The 20,584-nt window shown below is 40.6% G+C and overlaps 1 protein-coding gene across 4 annotated transcripts in view; it reads left to right on the plus strand.

Annotated features, from left to right (window-relative positions):
* Positions 1-417: 417 nt before the first annotated feature.
* The window catches only part of LOC127583750 (BTB/POZ domain-containing protein KCTD8-like), a 274,849-nt gene continuing 254,682 nt past the window's right edge, over positions 418-20,584 (plus strand). For 2 of the 4 annotated variants that reach the window (XM_052040075.1, XM_052040084.1), the window contains exon 1: positions 420-1,909. In XM_052040075.1, coding sequence (XP_051896035.1) covers positions 1,090-1,909 — 820 coding nt within the window. In that variant the 5' untranslated portion in view covers positions 420-1,089. Of the gene's footprint in view, positions 1,910-20,584 lie in introns of all 4 variants that reach the window. The other 2 variants (XM_052040067.1, XM_052040057.1) reach the window with 2 other exon arrangements.

The following is a 20,584-nucleotide window of genomic DNA, read 5'->3' on the forward strand; positions in this document are numbered from 1 at the left end:
TACACGTTGCCTTTAAGTCTGAAATTTGAAGGTTTTACACAAATCAAAACAGCTATGTTGCTGTTTTGGAATATGTCTTAAGCCGTGGATAATCTAATGGCATGCATTGCTACAATATTGAAACTGAACAAGCAATAACATATTTAATGGTTTTGTACCTAACACATTTATGTGCTGTTGTGACCCAGACCCGAATTTACACTCATAAATCAATTTCCATTCAAGCGGGTATTTTTGCCAATCTCTTGGTATTCTCACTCTGGGATCTCTATTAAGCCACGTAAAACACTTTTTCTCCCAGGAAGCTTTCCCCGTTTCATTTGACTTAGTGAAACAATGCTATTCACAAAGTTTAAACCCACAATAATATCCACAAAGCTTCAATCTTAAAAAAACAACCAATACAAAATAATAGTGTCTAATAATAGAAAGTTTTCTATTAAATCTCAACAGGGACAACTAAATATGACATTCAATGCAGTAAAATGTGTACAGTTCTGCACAAAATGCGCTCTATTCCAATCTGCAGTAAAAACCAACTCCCTTTCATGTTGGTCAGTGGCTACAGTAGGAGCGATCATGGAATTTTAAAGTTGGGCGCAGTCACGTCGGGGTTTCTAAGCAGAGCTTGGGCGACAAAGCATAACTTTGCAAAGTTGTTTTAAAAATATCCGCAAACTTAAAAGGTGCGGGAGAGCCCGCGCCTGGTTGCAGGTCTGCGGACCCGACCCGCCTGCCAGGAGAGGCTGTGTGGACTTGGGAGTCCATTCTCGGAGAGGGGCGCTGCTCGCAGTCGGCGTGACGTCAGGGTGCTTTCCCCAGACTCCTGTATAGTGTTGCCGGGAGTTGGTCGGCGCCGCTCTGCGAGGCTGCCTGCCTCTCTCCAGCACACACAAACACACATATGCCCCTGCTCTCCGCCGCCCTGCCGTCGCCTCGGGCTGGTGCCGCCGCGCCGCGTTGCAAGTGAGCAATGCGCAGAGCGGTGCCCCGGGGCTGAGCCCAGTGTCCTCGTCCCGGACCCAGACAGGGTCTCGCACAGACCAGCGTCCCAGTCCTGGACCCTAAAAAAGGGGTTGTGTCCGAGCCATGGCTGTCCGCGACAGCATCCTGCCCATCAGCGAGATGCCGGGCACCTCCTTCCCCGAGGTGGTGGAACTGAACGTGGGAGGACAGGTGTATGTGACCAAGCATCACACCCTGGTCAGCGTGTCCGACTCCCTCCTGGCCAACCTCTTCTCCAGCAGCAACGTCAAGGTGCTTCCCAGGGACAACAGGGGCCGGTATTTCCTGGACCGGGACGGTTTCCTCTTCAGGTACATCCTGGATTATCTGAGGGACAGGCAGCTGGTGCTGCCCGAGCACTTCCCAGAGAAGGAGAGGTTGCTGAGGGAAGCTGAGCACTTCCAGTTGGGCGAGCTGATCAGAGTGCTGGCCCCCAAGGTCACGGTCAAGCAGGGCTCGGTGGCGGACGAGGCGGCACACAGCGACGCGGAGGAGAACTCGCAGGGCAGCGAGCTGGTGGCCAAGGGTGTCCCGTACTCCGGCGGGGCGGACAAGAAGGTTGGCTTCATCACCCTGGGCTACCGAGGCTCCTACACCCTGGTCCGGGACAGTCAGGCGGACGCCAGGTTCCGCAGGGTGGCCAGGATCATGGTGTGTGGACGCATCGCCCTGGCCAAGGAGGTCTTCGGGGACACCCTGAACGAGAGCCGGGACCCCGACCGCCCCCCTGAGAAGTACACGTCCAGGTTTTACCTGAAGTTCACTTACCTGGAGCAAGCGTTCGACCGACTGTCCGAAGCAGGCTTCCACATGGTGGCTTGTAACTCCACGGGCACTGCCACCTTCATCAACCAGTACAGGGACGACAAGATGTGGAGCAGCTACACCGAGTACATCTTCTTCCGTGAGTTGCAACCCTTTCCATGCAGTTTTCCATTCATTTAACCGCGGGACCTTATTGAAGTCCGAACGTCCCGCACCTCACAGAATAATACTGCACGGAAACAGGCCCTTCAGCCCATCTCCCCAATGCCGACCAAGGTGCCCAATTAAGCTAGTCCCATTTGCCCGCGTTTGGGCCCACATCCATCTCAACCTTTCCTTTCCATGTACGTCTTTTAAATGTTGTTATTGAACTTGTCTCAACTTCTTTCTCTGGAAGCTTGTTCCCTATACGCACCACCCTCTGCGTGAAGGAGTTGCCCGAGGTTCCTTTAAATCTTTCCCCTCTCGTCTTAAACCTCTGCCCTCCAGTTTTTGGTTCCCTTTCCCTGGGAAAAAGATTGTGTGCATTCACCCTATCTACCCCCCACCCCCCAATGATTTTATACACCTCGATAAGATCACCTCTCAAGTCTCCTACGTTCCAAGGACGAAAGTCGCATCCTGCCCAACCTTTCCTTATTACTCTGGCCCTCCAGTCCTGACATTCTGGGAAATCTTATTTGCACTCTTTCTAGCTTATTGACGTCTTTTCTTTAACAGAGTGACCAAAACTGTACACAATACTCCAAGTGCAACCTCATCAACGTCTTTTACAATAAGTGCACAGAACATATTCACACCAAGCCACACTAACTGTTGGAGCGCAGTCATTGAAATTTATTCTATAACCTCCCCCCTGTTATTGCCCCCGAAACCCACTTCCGACGCGTGTGCGGTTCAGACCACAGTGAGTCACAGACGGCAGTTCCCGCTTCCTTGGGGTTTTGAGTTCATTCATTCATTTAGCCAAAAATCTCAGCAGCGCGTCGCTCCGCACGAGTTCACTGTTGAATTAATTGATATTTCCTTATCTTCCGCTCCAGCTGAGGCGTGATAAGCAAAAAGATTTCTTTGGGAATGAGCGCATCCCTCGGTTGGTGCTGAAAGAGGGCACAAATTGCGAGGCAGGAGCGAGAGCGGGTCTCTCCTCTGCTTCTCAGCATTAGTATTGCTTCTATTAGTTGTTGGTGGTGGTGGTGGTGGTGGTGGTGGGGGAACAGTTCGACAAGTTTATAAACTGTGCTGTAATCGCGTTGTTATCGTGGATTGTATACAGAACCCCAGTTACCTCTAGAATAATTCGTCTCAAAACAATTTGATTTTAAACGTTCTGCTCCTGAAGCGTGGAATTTACCTCTCAAGAGACTGGCCGCAGCCTATGCCAACAGTTCTGGACCCAAGGATTTAATTAGTTTCCTTGTAAAGTCAGGACGGAACTTTCAGGTCAGGAAGGAAACTGATAAAGATTAGTGGGTGCGAAATCTATGGAGGGCTTTTGACATTTAGTGATAGGTTTAGAGGAAGCTTCCGGAAGTTCGAACGGAACTGTTTCTCTCTGAGTGAAAGCACCAGAGATTGAACAAGAGAGCAGAGCACAGATCCTCGGGACATAGAGGAAAAAAACATTCAGGGGAAGCCTTGCGAATGGTTCACTTATCTTTGCCAGGACGTATCATTTCTAATTAGGGATCTATAGTAAAAATAAATGCTGGAAATACTAGAGAGATTAGTGGATTTATAGTATCGGAAGCCCCACATTGTAGATCCCCCGTTGCAATAAGACAGGTTATCTCACCAGCCGGTTTTCGCAGAGTAGCAGCTGTCACTGCCGTTCTATTTGTTTGTTTCTTATTGAACTTAATTGTAATTTTTTAAACGAGGTGATTTATTCGTGTGGTCCACAAACGGCGCATGATGAATGCGCTCGTAATAGCGTCGAATTCCTTGCTGCTGATAATAAGCAGCTGCCAAGTCAATTACAATCATCTATGCAATTCCAAATAAGTAAACCCATCAAGCATGCAATCCGATAAACTCCCTATTTATTCTACACATCAGTCTGTACCCGACATATGGTGGAATAAGGGGCAGGACTATATATGGGAACTGGGGAGCAGCAGACGTTTGAGATAAAGCGATCCCGCGACCTTTCATCACCATTTATGTTTAAATTAGCTCTAGGAAAAATTTTTTAAGGTAGAATACTAATAAAAATGATGCAGATGCTGGAAATCGGAAAGAAAAGGAGAAAATTCAACAGGTCTAGCAGTATCAGAAATGAAATATGTTTGAGTCTAACAGTGTTGGATGTGAATTTAGGCATCCATTACGGAGAGAGTCCTATTCCACTTTAATCAACCTGCCATCAGAATCCCTCACATTCTTTTTCTGTTTTATAATATGGTCAGCGTTCCTTGGAATGGTTTGTTCTCTTCTCCAGTTGCCTTTGGAAGATCTTGTCCTGCAAACTCTTCCTCTTCCTCACTACTGCACCATAAAGCTCATCATACGGTCTGCCGCTCCAAATCATTCTTTCATGAATCCCTTTTGACCTTTGCTGTCTTTCTTTTTTTCCCATTGACCCTCGACTTGGAAAAAGTCAAACTACCATTACTTTGTTTATTAGCTATTTCAGCTTTGGAGGAGTTTTGTGCAATCAGCTTTGCTTTTCACCTTTAGTGGTTTTAAAGTAAATTTGTTTTAATGGAAGGAACTACTGTGAGTTGGGGAAAATGATTCCTGTGCGTAAGTAACTTTATGTTCATTTGGAACTTTAGGGATGTACTGGAGGGACCAATGAGCTCTCTTGTTTTATTTATTCCTCGGCACAGATCATGACATAAAAATACTTTGACATTTTCATGTATTTATGTTTATTACACACTGTAATTCAGGCTAGTTATTCTACTAGATCTTCACATTCAAATTGTAATTATTGTGATAATGTCTTTCATGTTAGAGTTCCTTTGGAACTCCAAACAATATCCTGTTTGCTATTCTAATTAATGTAAATTAGAACTGCTAATAAATTGTAGTCAAGAAATGGTTGTGCATATAAAAGCCTATTGCAACTGTATGGCATTCACTAAACCACTAAAATAGCTGTAAACGTAATAGGTTTAAACGTCTGAATGCTAATACCATACTTGGTGATTTGAATAAGTCTGATAGTTGATTGAATTGAAGGAAATACAAAATATTTTGCATAATTATGCATTTCAGAGGCAAATTTAAAGGCAGAGAAACAAATCAAGAGTTAGAGAGGATATCAGAAGCAATTCCAAACATGGAGAGGGGAAAGAGCATGAGGAAAAGGAGTGCATAATTCAATACAAAAGCAATAAGGGGACATCCTATCCCTCATTCCTCTTCCTTTACTGTCCTTGTGCCTAAGAGCTTCCTTGGGATCAAACAAGAGATATTCAAAGTAAGTAAATTATAATGAGTAACTTCAGCAACTTAAGCTGTTGTAAACAATCAGAATCTATGTTCAAAATCTTAATGCTGGATCCTTGTTTTTTGATTTAGTTGAAACTGATAAAACTCAGCTGTAATGCTTGTAACTTGTAAAGTAATACTTAAACATTTTACATTCAACATTGTATTTTTAAATATATACTTTGATTGCATATTTCTAAAGGCATTGACTCATGAGAAACTGCACAACTAACTTCAATTGTAAAAAATACACTGAAAATTGAAATATTCATTATAAATTAATTATCATAAAAGTTATTGTTCTGGCCAAATTTGCAAACATTTTTAACGGTATTGTATATCAATATGCTCCCTTGGATCCAGTATATTAGCTTTAAAACTATTTTTTGTTTATATGTGCCCTTGATAGTCAACCAACAATACTTGTTTCCAATTTCTTTGGAAGCCACCTGTCTCACGTCTGTTGGTGTGTGATACAGAAGCAGGTCAGATGGACCTGGTGACATACCTATCATACCTGATCCTTGATAGAAATTTACAAGTCATGGCGATTAAAGGGCTACTCATTCACTTACTTTGAGAACTTCAGGCTTATCAAGGCAAAGGATGTTATTGTTGATGAATGGGATTGTTTCCTTTTTGGTGTCCTATGGGCTAATATTCTTTGTATAGGATGTTTCAGTAACAAATGAACATTTTTCTTTTAATTTACCACACCACACTGTGGTCTTTCCTATTGAAGAGCTTTTCAGTGGATTGAAATGTCTCCAGAACAGCTGCTTAGGATTCAGTAAACACGAGAACCTGCTAAGTGCCATCATGAGCTAGATTTGTACCCATTTCCCAATGATGGCATGTTCATGACATAAACTACTGTTTCATCTATCTCTTCAGTCAAACCACAGTGATAAATGATATTAAGGTGGCAAGGGAATTAATTTTGATAATTAACATACATATAGCAGGGATTTGCGCGAGGCTCCATTGTCAGCAGAATTTCAACAATGGTGAGAAAATTAGTATGATAGCATTGTCTCTGCAATATTTTTCTGGTTTGTGCTTACATTTCCTGAAGCCAAATGGCAGCAGTGGAACCTCAAGATATTTTCCTTTTGTTTTACTACTTTCTCATTCTGGAATGATTTGTTTAGTTTTCTCCCCTGTGTTCTGGGCAATACTTATCCCCTAACCAACCACTGAAAACAGCATGTATGGTCATTCTCTTGTTTCCTTTTGTGGAACTTTGCTGAGCACAACTGCTCTGCTTGATTTCTTATCTTCTAACAGTAATTACACGTCAGAAGCATATAATTGCATGTAAAATGCATTGGAGTGTCTAATGGACAGAAGTGGCACTATTTAAACAGAAATCCTTTGTATTTTCAGGAAACATTTATTGGTAGTGTTTTACATAACATTATGATCACATATGTAAGTTGAAATCTAACATTATTCAGAAGGGAACATAAGAAATAAGAGCAGAATTAGGCCATTTGGGCCCTTGAAGCTTCCTGCTATTCAATAAGATGATGGCTGATCTGATCTTTAGCCTCAGCTTCATTTTCTTCCTGATCTCATATCTCTGTATTCCCCCATAGTCTAATGAATATCTGTTTCACCCTTAAATATATTCAGTGACAAATCCGCAGCCATTTCTGGTAAAGAATTCCAAAGGTTTACAGCAGAAGAAATTCCTCCCCATCTCACTCTTAAGTGGTTGAAATGAAAGGTGAAACATCCACCACGCATCTACTCTGTCAAATCCTTTCAGAATCATTTATGTTTCCAAGAGATCACCTCTCATTCCAGAGAATACAGACTCATTCCACTCAATGTTTCTTCATTTCAGGAATTAATTGAGTGAATCTTTGCTACACTTTGACTGGGTTTGTCAATGTAATGCTGTGAATTCTCAAACATAATATCAAATACTATTCTCATATTATAATGTCATAAGGTAGCATTAATTATGACAGGTTGCAATGTTTGTCTGTGCTGCCATGCAATGTGGCTTCCTGCATACCTTTTCATCTACGTTTGACAATGAGAATGGAACTAATCCAAATCTCCAAGAACAATCCTTTTACCAATTTTTTTGCCTCCTGTATGTAAATCCAAATAGTAAAGATCTGAAATAAGAGAGACTTTTACAGGCAGCTAATGAAGCATTTCGAAGTGCATCATTGTTAGCATGTAAGAAACACAGCAGTAAATTTGTACACAGGTTCCATAAGCAGCAATATCCCATCACATAAAATACATGACATTACTCACAAGAATGTAAAAGTGGCATAAATAAAGGAAGGTTTCCTTTCAGACCTATGTGTAGCAAAATCTATATGTACATAATGTTTTTGTGATTTATTACACATTGTAAAGAAAACTTCCAAAATTATTCAGCTAGCAATACACAAAACATAGAATGAAAAATATAGAAATTTAGTAAATGAGGCAAGTAAATTAGTAAATTAATTCCAATTAAAAATTATATTTTACATGCTCTCTAACTTGAATGGATGAATGCAGGAACTTACATTTATTCAGCACTTTACATGATCACTGGATGTCATGTGCACATATGTTTTGCATCAGTCTTTACAGTGGAAGATACAACATTAATGCCAAAAAAAATTGAGAGAAGAATTAAATACCATCACCAACACTGGCAAGTTATTATAAGGGAAATAATGGGATTAAAGACAGAAAAATCCATAGGACATGGTGGTTTTCATCCTAGGATCCTCAAACAAGTGTCTATATAAATAGTGAATGAAGTGGTTGTAATCTTTCAAAAATCCTTAGATTGTAGAGAAGCACAGAAGGATTGGAAAAGTGCCAGTATGATACCCTGATTCAAAAAGGGTGGGGGGGTCAAAAAGCAAGTAACTAAAGGCTAATTAGCTTAGCATCTATTATTGGAAAAATGGTGGATTCAATAATTAAGGATGAATAGCAGAATATTTGGAATGCCGTATCTCTGTCATTCACACACCTCCACTCTCATCCCCACCCCCCCCGCCCAAGACCCAACAGGGATAGGGTCCCCCTTGTCTTCACACTTCATCCCACCAGCCTACATATCCAACACATCATTCTCCGTCACTTCCACCATCTCTAACGGGACCCCACCACCAAGCATATCTTCCCCTCCCCACCCCTTTCTGCCTTTCGCAGGGACCACTCTCTCCATGACTCCCTAGTTCACTCCTCCCCCACCCGCACCCATCCCGCTCCCACCCTGGGAACTTTCCACTGCCCCCGCCATAGGTGCAACACCTGCCCCTACACCACCTCCATCACCTCCATCCAGGGACCCAAACAGTCCTTTCAGGTGAGACAGAGATTCACCTGCACCTCCCTTAATATCACCTACTGCATTCGGTGCTCCAAGTGTGGCCTCCTCTACATTGGTCAGACCAAACACAGGCGAGGTGACCATTTCGCAGAACACCTGCACTCTGTCCGTAACCGCGACCTGCATCTCCCCGTTGCCAGTCACTTCAATTCCCCCTCCCACACTATCACTGATATGACTGTCCTCGGCCTCAACCACTGCCAGGAGAATTCCAAGCGCAAACTGGAGGAACAGCACCTCATTTTCCATCTTGGAACCTTGCAGCCTAATGGCATGAATATTGAATTCTCCCACTTTAGGTAAACCCCACCCCCTTCCCCACAAACCACCCCCCCCCCCCCCCCCCCACCATGCCTCTTCTCTTCTTCCCTTTCCTAGCCTATCTCTTTTTTGTACTTTTTTTTTCCTTTTTCTCCTTAGCTTTGACCCATCGCCAGGTGGATCTGCTCTCCCCTCCTCCCCCACACCTGCCTATCACTATCTCTTACCTGCATCTGCCTATCACTATCTCTTACCTGCATCTACCTATCACCATCATGTGCCCACCCCGTCTCCCCTCTTTTGTCCACCTATCACTGCTCTGCTTTTCCCTCCTCTATACTGGGCTTCCCCTTTTCCTATCTTCAGTCCTGAAGAAGGGTCCTGACCCAAAACGTTGACCGCCTGCTTTTCTCCACGGTTGCTGCCTGGCCTGCTGAGTTCCTCCAGCATCATTGTGTTTTTCATCTAGATTCCAACATCTGCAGTCCTTTATTTCTCTGGTGTTAGAGGCAATATATTAACATGGATAGCTGATTGGCCAACTAACAGGAAGCAGCAAGTAGGGGTAAGGGGTTCATTTTCAGGTTGGTAACTGCAACCAGTGGAACACCACAGGGATCAGTGCTGGGACCACAGCTGTTTACAATAAGATATTAATGATTTAGGGAAGGAAGTGAATGCAGGTGTATCTTAACTGTACAAAGCACTAGTGAAGCCACATCTAGTCGACTGTGTACAGTAGATAATATATCTGATCTAAAGAAAGCTATATTATTATTGGGGTCAGTTCAGAGAAATTTAATTAGGATGATCCTGGATAGGTGGGATTGCCTTTGTGAGGAAAAGTTGAAAGAGGTAGATTTTTATTCAGTATGGGATTCAAGGCTTATGGCAGGAAAATGAATTTAAGGAAAGTTGGATCAACCATGATCTTATTGAATGTTTCAGCAGGCTTCAGGGACAGAATGGCCAACTCTTATTCATTTTTTTAAATGGCCTTATACAAGCTCTGCGTAACCACAGAGCTGTGTAACCACAGAGCTGGCTGTGAGCAAGTACCCAGCCTGGAGGGCGTGTGGTACAGGGGCCTTGCAGCCTATTGGCAAATAATGTATATTGGGGATACATCACAAGCAAGCAGAAGCCTGCGTACCTTGTATGGGAATCTCTGCAATGTAGGGATGGAATCAGATTAAATCAACTTGCTTGTTAGTTAAATAGAAGCATAGATTTGTTATTATTCTGACCTTGATTGCATTATAATATGGCCACCCACTGCTATTAATGGCCAGACTCATTTTGTTCTATATTTCCTGTTTGCATTGTATGATTATATGTGATATGTGGTTGGTACCCTGCAACAAACTAACTTTGTTATACTTTGCTGCTACCCCTGGACTGTTGCTAATTACCAAAGAGTACTGAAATATAAAAGCAGCTGCGATCCACAGTGAAAACTAGAACAACAAATCTAATTCAAGGCTGGGTTGATGGGGTAGCCTGGTGGAACATCACAAGGGCTTATCAGAATCTAATACGAGTTTGTTTGGTTAGAACTAATCATTTCCGAACTTACTGGGTCTTGATTGTTATCCAAGTTGCTTCATGGTTTAATGAAGGACAGAAAACACTGTTATGGTACATTGTAAAGTTTTCAGCTTGTGATTTCTTACTATAGTATAACATATTAAGGAACAATTTATCATAATTATCACAGAGAGGGTTCTGGTTATTCAAAGTGGTTTGTTACAGAATTAACATTTGTACATTCGTTTCACTTAGAAACTTGATGCATTGGTACATTAACTGGTAGCTTTATCCAGCACTAGAGCAATATTGACATCGTGGGGGGCTCTAGCTCTCCTTCAAATTAAAGCACAGCCAGGTTTTTTCAATTTCTTTAAATACTGTAATGAGAAAAAAGGATGTGCGTTTCTATAACTGTTATGTTTACTTCTGGGTTTCTTCTTTGAGGTTAATTTCAGATTAATTTCTTCACAGTTTTTTATAGGTATAGATAAATAGATCAGTGAAAAAAATAACAGTAAAGTATAATCAAAGTACAGGTTATGAAGGTGAAATTGGAACTGGCCATCACAGTTAGTGTTCATGACTTAATAATTTTCAATCAATATCCTACTAATTGCTCTTCCCCCCCCCCCCACAAAATTTAACTGTTTTTATTTCACTATTTTTGCATTTCTCATTCAGATTTCTTTCATTTTTCCTCGTAGCTTAATTTCTTTTTCTTATATTTCGTCCATCTGGTCCCTCTCCTGCCTTGCCCTGGCATCAACCCTGGCACGTCAAACTCCCGTCTCATAGCCATAACACAGAAAACCTACTGGTTCGGTTTGACTTTTGATGGCATGAATACATCTGAATAAATGGAAAGATCAAATCCAGTAGCAGATCATGTAATCCAACATCTGATCCAAACAGTCTGCAGTACCCTAGGGCACTGTAGATCATTAACCAATCAGTCTGACTACTAGTGAAACATGGAGGGGGGCGGGGGAATCTATCAATAGGAAAGTTTGAAATGTTCACATTTTGCTGCAGGTTACAGATAATCTTTCAAGTGGTGGATTCACAAATAAGGTAAGTCTAACTAGAATGGAATAAAATATTTACCAGTAGTCTATACCACCGAACTGCATGTTTCAGTTCGTGTTTTGATAACTACATGTATTATGAGATATGCAAAAATAGAGTTAGGTCTAAGATTGGCTAAAATCTCATTGAAAGGCAGAACAGGCTCAGGGGCTAAATACCCTCCTCCTGTTCCTTGTCCCTCTGTTCTTTTGTTAAACTCCAGCAGTATCACTGGTAGATACTATCTGAAACTTGGCTATTACCAACCAGTGTCCAGTCTCTATAGACTTGAGTTAGTTGGTATATCCTTATGTGGGAGTGAGAATTACATAGTATGATAGGTAAATAGCCTGAATCCTAAATTGAAGCATATGAAACACAATGATAGATTTTTTGCGGGTGTAAGCCATCTGTTAAAAGGAATACTTAGCTCGAGGGATATTAGCTGCAATAATAGTTCTTATTCCCACAAACAGCGCTATGGGAGTTATCTTCATCAGTCAAGATCTTTTGGATAGGAATGTGCTGCTGCGATTTACTCAACACACAGCACTGGTTTCAGTGCTATAGCTGCTGTCTTTATTTTTCTACTACAGCACTGAACCTCGTAGCTGAGGATAAGTGCAGAACAAGCAAGTACAAGAGAGATCATAAATTTTTTCTTCCTTGAACAGAATATTCCAAATTCCATATTTGATTCTATTCTTTCCCTCACTGACATCAGTCTTCCTCACTCTCCAATTCAGGTACCATTAAAAGGCCGTCTGACTTTACAGCATTATTCATATTTCTGAGTCACTTTGTTGAAAGAAATATGTTCTGCTTCCATTATAAAGATGAATTAAAGCACCCTGAAGGTGTTTGTACCCACAAGTCATCACAGTATAGCTGAGAGAAAAGAATTGGATTTTATTTCACTATTTGACACATACTTAACTGTTCCTTGCATTGCTGCTGTGCAGTGAGACAGTTAGGGTGCAGGAATCTGTGACCAGAGCTGGGTTTAGCTATGTCAAATGACCATTTCTGTGCTAATTTCTGAAACTGTACAGGATTCCCCAGGAGTTACTGCGTAAGTCTTTGTCACATCATAAGACTGAAGCTGGAAGGATTTTATGAGAGGAAGTTTTCGCTGTGGTCCTTCACCATATATACTTATGAAGCAGTGCACTTTAGAAATGACTTCTGCCTCCCCTTTGTTTAATGAGTAAAATTGTGGTTAGTTTTGGGCAATGATTGAGCAAAGCTAGAACTGCTAGTAGGAGATAATGCAATTTTTTTGAAATAACTCTATTATCACCCACACTGGTGGTGAATCTTATTTTGTTAAGTAAATGAACAGACAGGGACAAAAGTGGCCCAGTTGTGTATTTACAGCGAGGAACATTCTATAAGAACCAAAAATTTATTGAAGTCTGCGAGACTGATTCGCAACATATTATTCCAATGGTGTTAGATTGAACCTCAGGTGTCAGATCTAAATCACAACCAATAAACAATAACTAAAATATCTTCAAGTAGCATATCCAAGACTATCTTTTCCTTTTCTAATGATGTACTTTCCTATTTATTCATGTCTAAATCACAGAATTTAAATAAAATACTTTGGGAGAAAATATGACAGGATTTGAGAGTGTTGCCACCATCTTGTACGCTGACCATCCTCTCGTAAACCTTGGCCAGCAAATCTATTTATCGCTCTGTTGGCTAGGTGCTCTATCCTTTCTACCTCCTGCTGGTGCTCTTCTATTTCTGACCAGGTGTACTCTGTTCTATGGCTGGCTGCTATCCTGTACCACACAGTCTGGCATCCCTCCCAATCAGTATGCTGCCCTCTGCCAGTAAGGTCAGTTTGCTCTGCTGGTGCCAGCTGTCTTAACCCATGATATTTTGTCAGGTTCATCATTGCCCACTCTGCTAGCCCCCGATATTCAGTGTGAATCACATTCACCTCCAGGAGCTTCACCACTGCAAGTTACACTTATCCAATGTGTGACAACCATCCTGTTCTAGAAGAAATCACAACAGACATCTCCACTCTTCAACTGTAATAGAAGCAAGTGATCCTCCATTCCAAGAGACTGCCTAAGAGGAAGAGGAAAGTCTACAGTGGAATGGAAAATCTTAATGAACCTCCTGAACCTGGAGGATTAGTAGCAGGTACAGAATGATTGGTGGAGGAAGGATTTTTTTTAAACTTATTTGTTCGCGTGATTTGGGCATCAATGACAAGGTCAACATTTATTGCCCATCCCTAATTGACTTTGACTTGCTGGACCATTTGATCAGGCAGCTCAAAATCATCCACATGTCTGGTGGACCTGGAGTCACGTATAGGCCAGACGCTATAAGGATAACAGACCTGAAGTACCTGTCAAAACATATGTTTAAAACATTTGTACTTGTATCTGCCACCACCACCTCCTCTGGCAATGCCTTTCAAATAGAGTCATATACGCCACAGAAACAGGCCCTCTAGCCCAACTTGTCCATGCTGACCAAGTTGCCTACTTGAGCTGGTCACAATTGCCTGTGTTTGGCCGATATCCCTCTGAACCTTTCCTATCCATGTATCTGTCCAAATGTCTTTTAATATTATAATTATATCTGCTGCCACCGCCTTCTCTGGCAATGGAGGACTAAAATATTGTTTTTTGGGTGGACCCCACTTTTTAATTACTGGCACCATTTAAATGATAAAAAAAAAGGAAAATGCTTCACTTGGATCTCATCCACTTTCTAGCCGGGTTGGCCCGGTGAGGATCTCACTATCAATCCTGCCTAGCCTTCTCAGTCAAAACTATAGTTCAGTCTTGATGACCTCATCAGAACCCAAAATACAAATGTTAAGTAAGAACCTGGCCAAATGGGCCGGTGTTCTTGCCACCTGCAAACTTGAATATGCATATATATATATAATTTATTGGACAGAGGCATTGCTGGCAAATGCCCACCCCTATTTGCCCTTAAACTGAGGGGCTATTTCAAATTGGTCTGGAGTCACATTTTCAGCCAGACCAGGTAAGCATCTTTCCCAAAGAACATGAGTGACTCCAGTAGGTTTTTATGATAATCTGGTCAATTTATGGTCTCCTATAGGCCAAGAAATTAGGTTGCATGGCACTGTTTATTTCAGTGTCATGTGATTGAAAATATACTTCACCTGGAATAAAATGTGCTTAACAAATATTTCTGGGAAATTCTGCGTCACTCGGGAAATTCACTTCAGCACTGAAAGTCAGGCTTGTGTACCTCGTGCAATTTCAGTGTCGGATGTGTATCAAATTATGTCATTTCTGATGCAATATTCCCTTTGGAGATGTGCCCAAGAAATTAGACTATGTTGTCCTGGGCGCAATATTGATTACCTATAGACAAACTACCATTTTCAGCAGCGCCGTTCATGTAACATCCCCACACAACACCATTTACTTCTGCACTGCAACTTTTGGGCCATTAGCTTTTTATTACTGACTTTGTTTAATTTGGCGTATTAATGGTTAAATTAGCAGGAGGTCAATCCCAGTGTATGTAACCTGAGTAATTTTTAACTGACCATCCAGCCTGTTTCTACAAGAAGGGTTAAAATCATCTTGCCATTATATTGTTCCAATATATTCACCTTATTCATGTAAAGTAATTAAATATATTCAGTGGTTCCAGAAATAGAAGCTGTTTAAACAAGAATATTCAGCAGTGGACAAATAAGTTTTATCTAGATTAGCCAAATATTCCAGAATTAGTGATTGTGTTCCTAATGAAATCCTTTTCTGTGTTGTGAGCAGAAAATCTATCATAACTGCTCATCCTGAAATTTAAGGACAAGCAGTGATTATTGAAAAAAGGGAGCAAGGTCTTGGTATTGACATGAGAAAAAAAGAAATATTTACAATCATCAGCGACAAGTGAATTGCACAATTATTTCTAATGTAAAGTAGAATAGCCTAATGCTGTCAACAGCAAAGCTGATATAGCTTCAGGATAAGATAATTTAATGAGAGACAGATTTAGTTTTAAAATGAGTTGCAAGTGTTACATCTGCTAATGTTCCAAGTGGATAATATTATTAGATTGTGATAAAATAGAAATTTATTATAATTGTTATTATAAAATGTCTCCTAAAAGATTAACTTAATCCTTTTTTTATTGTTACATTAATACATTTGGGATCTCAGAATAGTGAAGGACTAAACTCTTCTTATGGTCCCTGGGTGGGTACTATTGTTTCTTCTGGATCCATCTGAAACTAGACTGTACAACAGCTTTTTCCCCCAGGCTGTCAGGCTCCTGATTACCCTGGAGGCAGTCTCAAACAAATGCCGCGTCAAAAGTCCTGGTTTGTACAATGGCAGATAAGAACTTTGGCTGCTGCTGAACATGTTTATACACTTAGTGCAATGCACTGAGTTCTGTATTTCCTTTGTCCAACTCAGTTTTGCACTAAACTTGCACCAATTTTGTATCCTGTATATACCATTTTTTGCATTATTTGTGCTTGCACAATTTTTCTATCTGTGTTTATTGTATGTCCTCTGTTCCATGTATGTCGTCTGTTGTGTGAGTCTGGGGGAAATGACATTTCGTTCCTCCATGTGTTTTACAGCATGTGGGTGAATGACAATAAAGTATAACTTGAACTTGAACTTGAAGTTAACATATTGCCAACCACTGCATAATAGGCCACCTTTGCTGCTCCATTGATAACCTAACCCTAACTTGATGTAAATGTGTAAAACACTCAACTGTTCCTGACAGGATGCCACATAAATTGTAATGTAGGATTCACATTACAATGCTTTGCCAGCTTGTACCCGGTATGAAAAAGACTAACCAGCGGTCAACAAGCAAACTCAAGTACTCAGATGGCACCACTGAGCCTAACTGATTTAGCAAAGATGGGATCCTCAGGTTTTAAGAGAGCTTGGTTAAAATTAAAGGAAGGGAAACTAGAATGACATCTGAAAGAACTTTTTTAAAAAATATAAATCATGATATTAAATTTAATTTTCCAAACATTCAGCCATTATTGAAGTAGGGCATTGTAAAATACCTAGAATAAACTGACACATTTTCAACAAGTGGATTCACTTTCAAAAGATTCATACCAGTCAATTTCTTGCAAGTTTTGCATTTAGTATTTTATTAAAATGTAGTTGAATTTAAATCATGAAAATTCAAGCATTTCACTGACATTCTGCCAAAAATAATACACTGGATTAGTCATTATACTTTGGGTAAATTCTGAGGAAATGTACAGTGCAAAAAAAAATCTCTGATACTGCATAAGGCTTTTCTAAAATAAACAAAAGTCTTCATTGTTTACCAGAAAGAAAAACATATGCACATAACTAAAGCATTAAAATCTATATCTCTTTAAGATCCTAATTGAGCCATTAGGCAAGAGAAATGTAACGTTATCTTTCTTACCATGTCCATAATTGTTTTTAATGTTGGGTTTACATCAGATGCTATGAAAGGTATTATGAGAAACTTGATCTAACCTTTCCTGCAAGTGCGTCAGAAAATAGAAATGTGATTCTTAGGATTTGCTTGGATATATTTCAGGAATTTTACTTTAAACATTGCAAAAGTATTTCAATAATTAATCTTTTTATATCTTCATAGTTTTATATATCACTCACAGAAATAATTCTGGTGCAATAATATAAGTAGAAACCATCACTTAAGCTTAACTGAATGTAAATAGCTAATAAAACAAATTATTTTGAAGCACTCTTATCATAATTTCAGTAAAAAACAAATCTAAACCCCAAGTGCTTAGGAAAGTGTAAACTACTGACTATTTAGTCAATCTGACATGGTATAAATTAGCTTTCTTTTGTTACAAAGGGATTTCAGTTTGCAGCTTTTTCAAAGATTGCTAATAGTAATAATGCTCAGAATAAAACACATACTGTTTTCCTAAAATTCTGTCAAATGCCCAAATGAGTGCCTCCTGATGCTGGAAGTCATTAGAACACTTGGCCAGCTCTTGGATTTTATTCAAGATGTTTAATCTGATTCTGAAATGAAAGGCTCATTGCATTTGATAATGCAATCCCCAGTGCACTTACATTGTAATATTAATATTGCTCCTACTGTGTTGCCAGAATGGGATTTGGGGAGTCAGCAGCATATCAACTCTTGTTGGAACTTAAAATGGGAAGGTATTTTAGAGAATAGAGGAAGCATGGTAATAGAGAAATAAATGACCTTTTACGATTTGGAGAAGAAAGAAGAAACAGGTTAGAGTGCCCCCATGCAAGGTCAATGCCACCCATTTTTTTTATATTGGCTCGCCTCTTTGTAACTGAGTGCTGCAGTGCTCCTGAATTGTTGCAGACATATTTATTCTGAACTGTTAATGAGCCTTTGAAGCAGTTTGTGTAATATAACAAGAGGACACACTGATTGATTGGTAACCTTTAACCCTCTGAATCTGATAATGTGGGGAGTCATCTCCTGATGGCTCAGCAACTGCTGTTCACATTATTGGCTCCTGTGCCTTGTAAAATAGGAACGATGCCAAGTTGTCCATTGCCACTCATTCTGTTTGGTGTCTTCAGGTGCTGTGCTCTAATTGGACAACGATTTCAGTTTTGGACAGAATCGTGCTTGAACCAGTCTGCTGCCTGTGCCCCCCTTCCCCCACTGAGTGTGCTTTTCCCAATCGGTACACTTATTCTTTACAGCCTCACTGCCCAATCAAGCTCAAGGCCTTGCTGCTACAGCTGTCCCTCGGGGCAGAGCAGCTCATGAGCACCTGCTAGGCTTCAGATGGTGGATCTTGAGGCCAACACCCAGACTGCGCTGATGACATATTGACAGCTTACTGCTCTAAGGAGCCCTTGAATTGTTTTTAAATGATTAGAAAAGTTCAAAAGCAGTCAAAAAGGAAATGCATAGTTTACCAACAAGCCATCAAAATATTTTTAGTGCTAAAATTAATTTAAAATATTAATATTAATAAAAAAGAATAAACACACCACTTACCTGGATTTACATTTTCAGTTAATTTCACTGACCTCATTCAAATGAGGTCACTGAACGTAACTGAAAAAGTTTTTTTCCCAGGGTTGGCGAGTCAAGAACTAGAGGGCATAGGTTTAAGGTGAGAGAGGAGAGATTTAAAAGGAACCTGAGGGACAACCTTTTCACCCAGAGAGTGATCAGTATATGGAATAAGCTGCCAGAGGAGGTGGTTGAGGCAGGTACATTAACAATATTTAAAAGGCACTCAGACAGGCCAATGGGTAGGAAAATTTCCGAGGAATAGGAGCCAAATGCAGGTCTAGCTTAAGTGGGAATCTAAGCTAGATTCTAGAATGGGACTAGTTTAGATGGGAGTCCTGGTCGGCATGGACCAGTTGGGCTGCAGGGCCCATTTCCATGACTCTGTGAATCTATAAATGAGTGAGATCACACCTCCTAGACCAGGCATCCTGGTGTAAAGTTCAGGAGGTAATGCTCGCCTGCACACTGCCGCCAACCCCACCACCACCTCCCCCAACTCAGTGCCTGGTCCTGTGGTGGAGTGGGCAGTCAGATTAGTTGGTACCTGGCTTTCAGCTTGTTTCTGGCCTCCATATTACAGTGAACAGGCAGGGAAGTCAAGGACGAGTTGAATTGCATAATGCAGGCTGGTTCTCTATGGGACAAGTGAGTGATGAGCAGCATGGTGAGGTGCATGGGTCAGTAATTCATTTGTACATAGATGCTTTGGAATGAACTAATTATGCGATCAGGGACTACATAAATACAAGTGCTTTTTACTTTCGGTTGGAACTAGAGGCAACTGAAATAGGCATAGCTATATATTTGATTATAACTGATGGCAAGATTAATTCAAGTTCAGGTAGGAACATACAAATATAACAATTTAGGAATGAGAATTGACCATTTGGCCCTTTGAGTGTGTTTAACTATTCTCTGAGAACATGATTGATCTGTGACCTAACTCCATTGCTCCATGTCCTTTGACGACTCTGGTTAACCAAATCTACCAATCTCAAAATTAACTTTCGATGTTGAATCAACTATGACTGAGGGAAGAGCTCCAAACCTCTCCTACACTTCTTATGTGTTGTTGTTGCCTGACTTTGCCCCTGAAAGGTCTGGATCTGACTTTTAGACTATACCTGCAGTCCTAAACTCTCCAATCAGCAGATGCAGTTCCTCTGTATCTACCCTATTAATTCTGTTTAATTCCTTGAAAACCTTGACCACTTAATCGACGAAATTTCAGGGAATTTCACCCAAATTTGTGTAATCTTGTAATTTAACCCTTGGAGTCCAGATAAATTTAAATAGCTCTGCATCAAACACTATTATGTCCTCTTTAATGTGTGATGCACACAAGTGAACTCATTATTCCAGGCGAAATCTAACCACAGCTTTGTGTAATTGCAATTGGAACAAATAGTATGCTGAATCAAGCAGACAAAAGACAAACTAAATGTCATGAAGTTCTTCCGGACAAAGAATTATGAGTGCATGGAATGGGCTCCAAACAAAAATCCTCGTATCATTTATGAAATAGCTGGATACTGCAATAAGAAGGTTGTTCTCTTTTTCTTTTGAGAAGTGATAAGTTGCCTTGTTCAACTCTATCTATCCTTGACAATCTTATGATCAATAATATATCAGATAGGATTATAAGGGATGGCCCTACGGATGTATTGGAGGCAATTTTTTCAAGAATTGCTGCTCTTTGAAGAGGGCTTCATCGGGAGTCTCGTGCATTCCACCCACTCTCTTGATCTATAGGCTAAGTACTGGGATATACTGATGGGAGACTAGTAAATACAATATTTTGGACTTCGGCATTTAGAGGTATTGTTGGGAGAATACAAGGGTATCCGATTAGTGAATGTTCCATTTCAATTCCTAAGTAACTAGTTGTGTTAATTTTAGTCTTGGACAAACTCTTTTAGAATCTCTTGCAGAGCTTGTGCAGAGGCAACCATGATCTTTCCTGCCTTCCTTCAGTGATGTGAAAGTCCCAGTCCAGGATCATTTATGGTGCATTAAACCTCAGAAATAATTTGCATTTACCGACTATCTTTAAAGTTGAAATGTTCTAAGGCCCTTCCCGGAGGCAGATGCTGAGGAGTAATAGGAAGTCAATTGCTAGGTGAGAAATGGATGTTTGATGTTCTCCCTTTA

This window comes from Pristis pectinata, chromosome 2 (assembly GCF_009764475.1).
Source record: "Pristis pectinata isolate sPriPec2 chromosome 2, sPriPec2.1.pri, whole genome shotgun sequence".
Classification (NCBI taxonomy): domain Eukaryota; kingdom Metazoa; phylum Chordata; class Chondrichthyes; order Rhinopristiformes; family Pristidae; genus Pristis; species Pristis pectinata.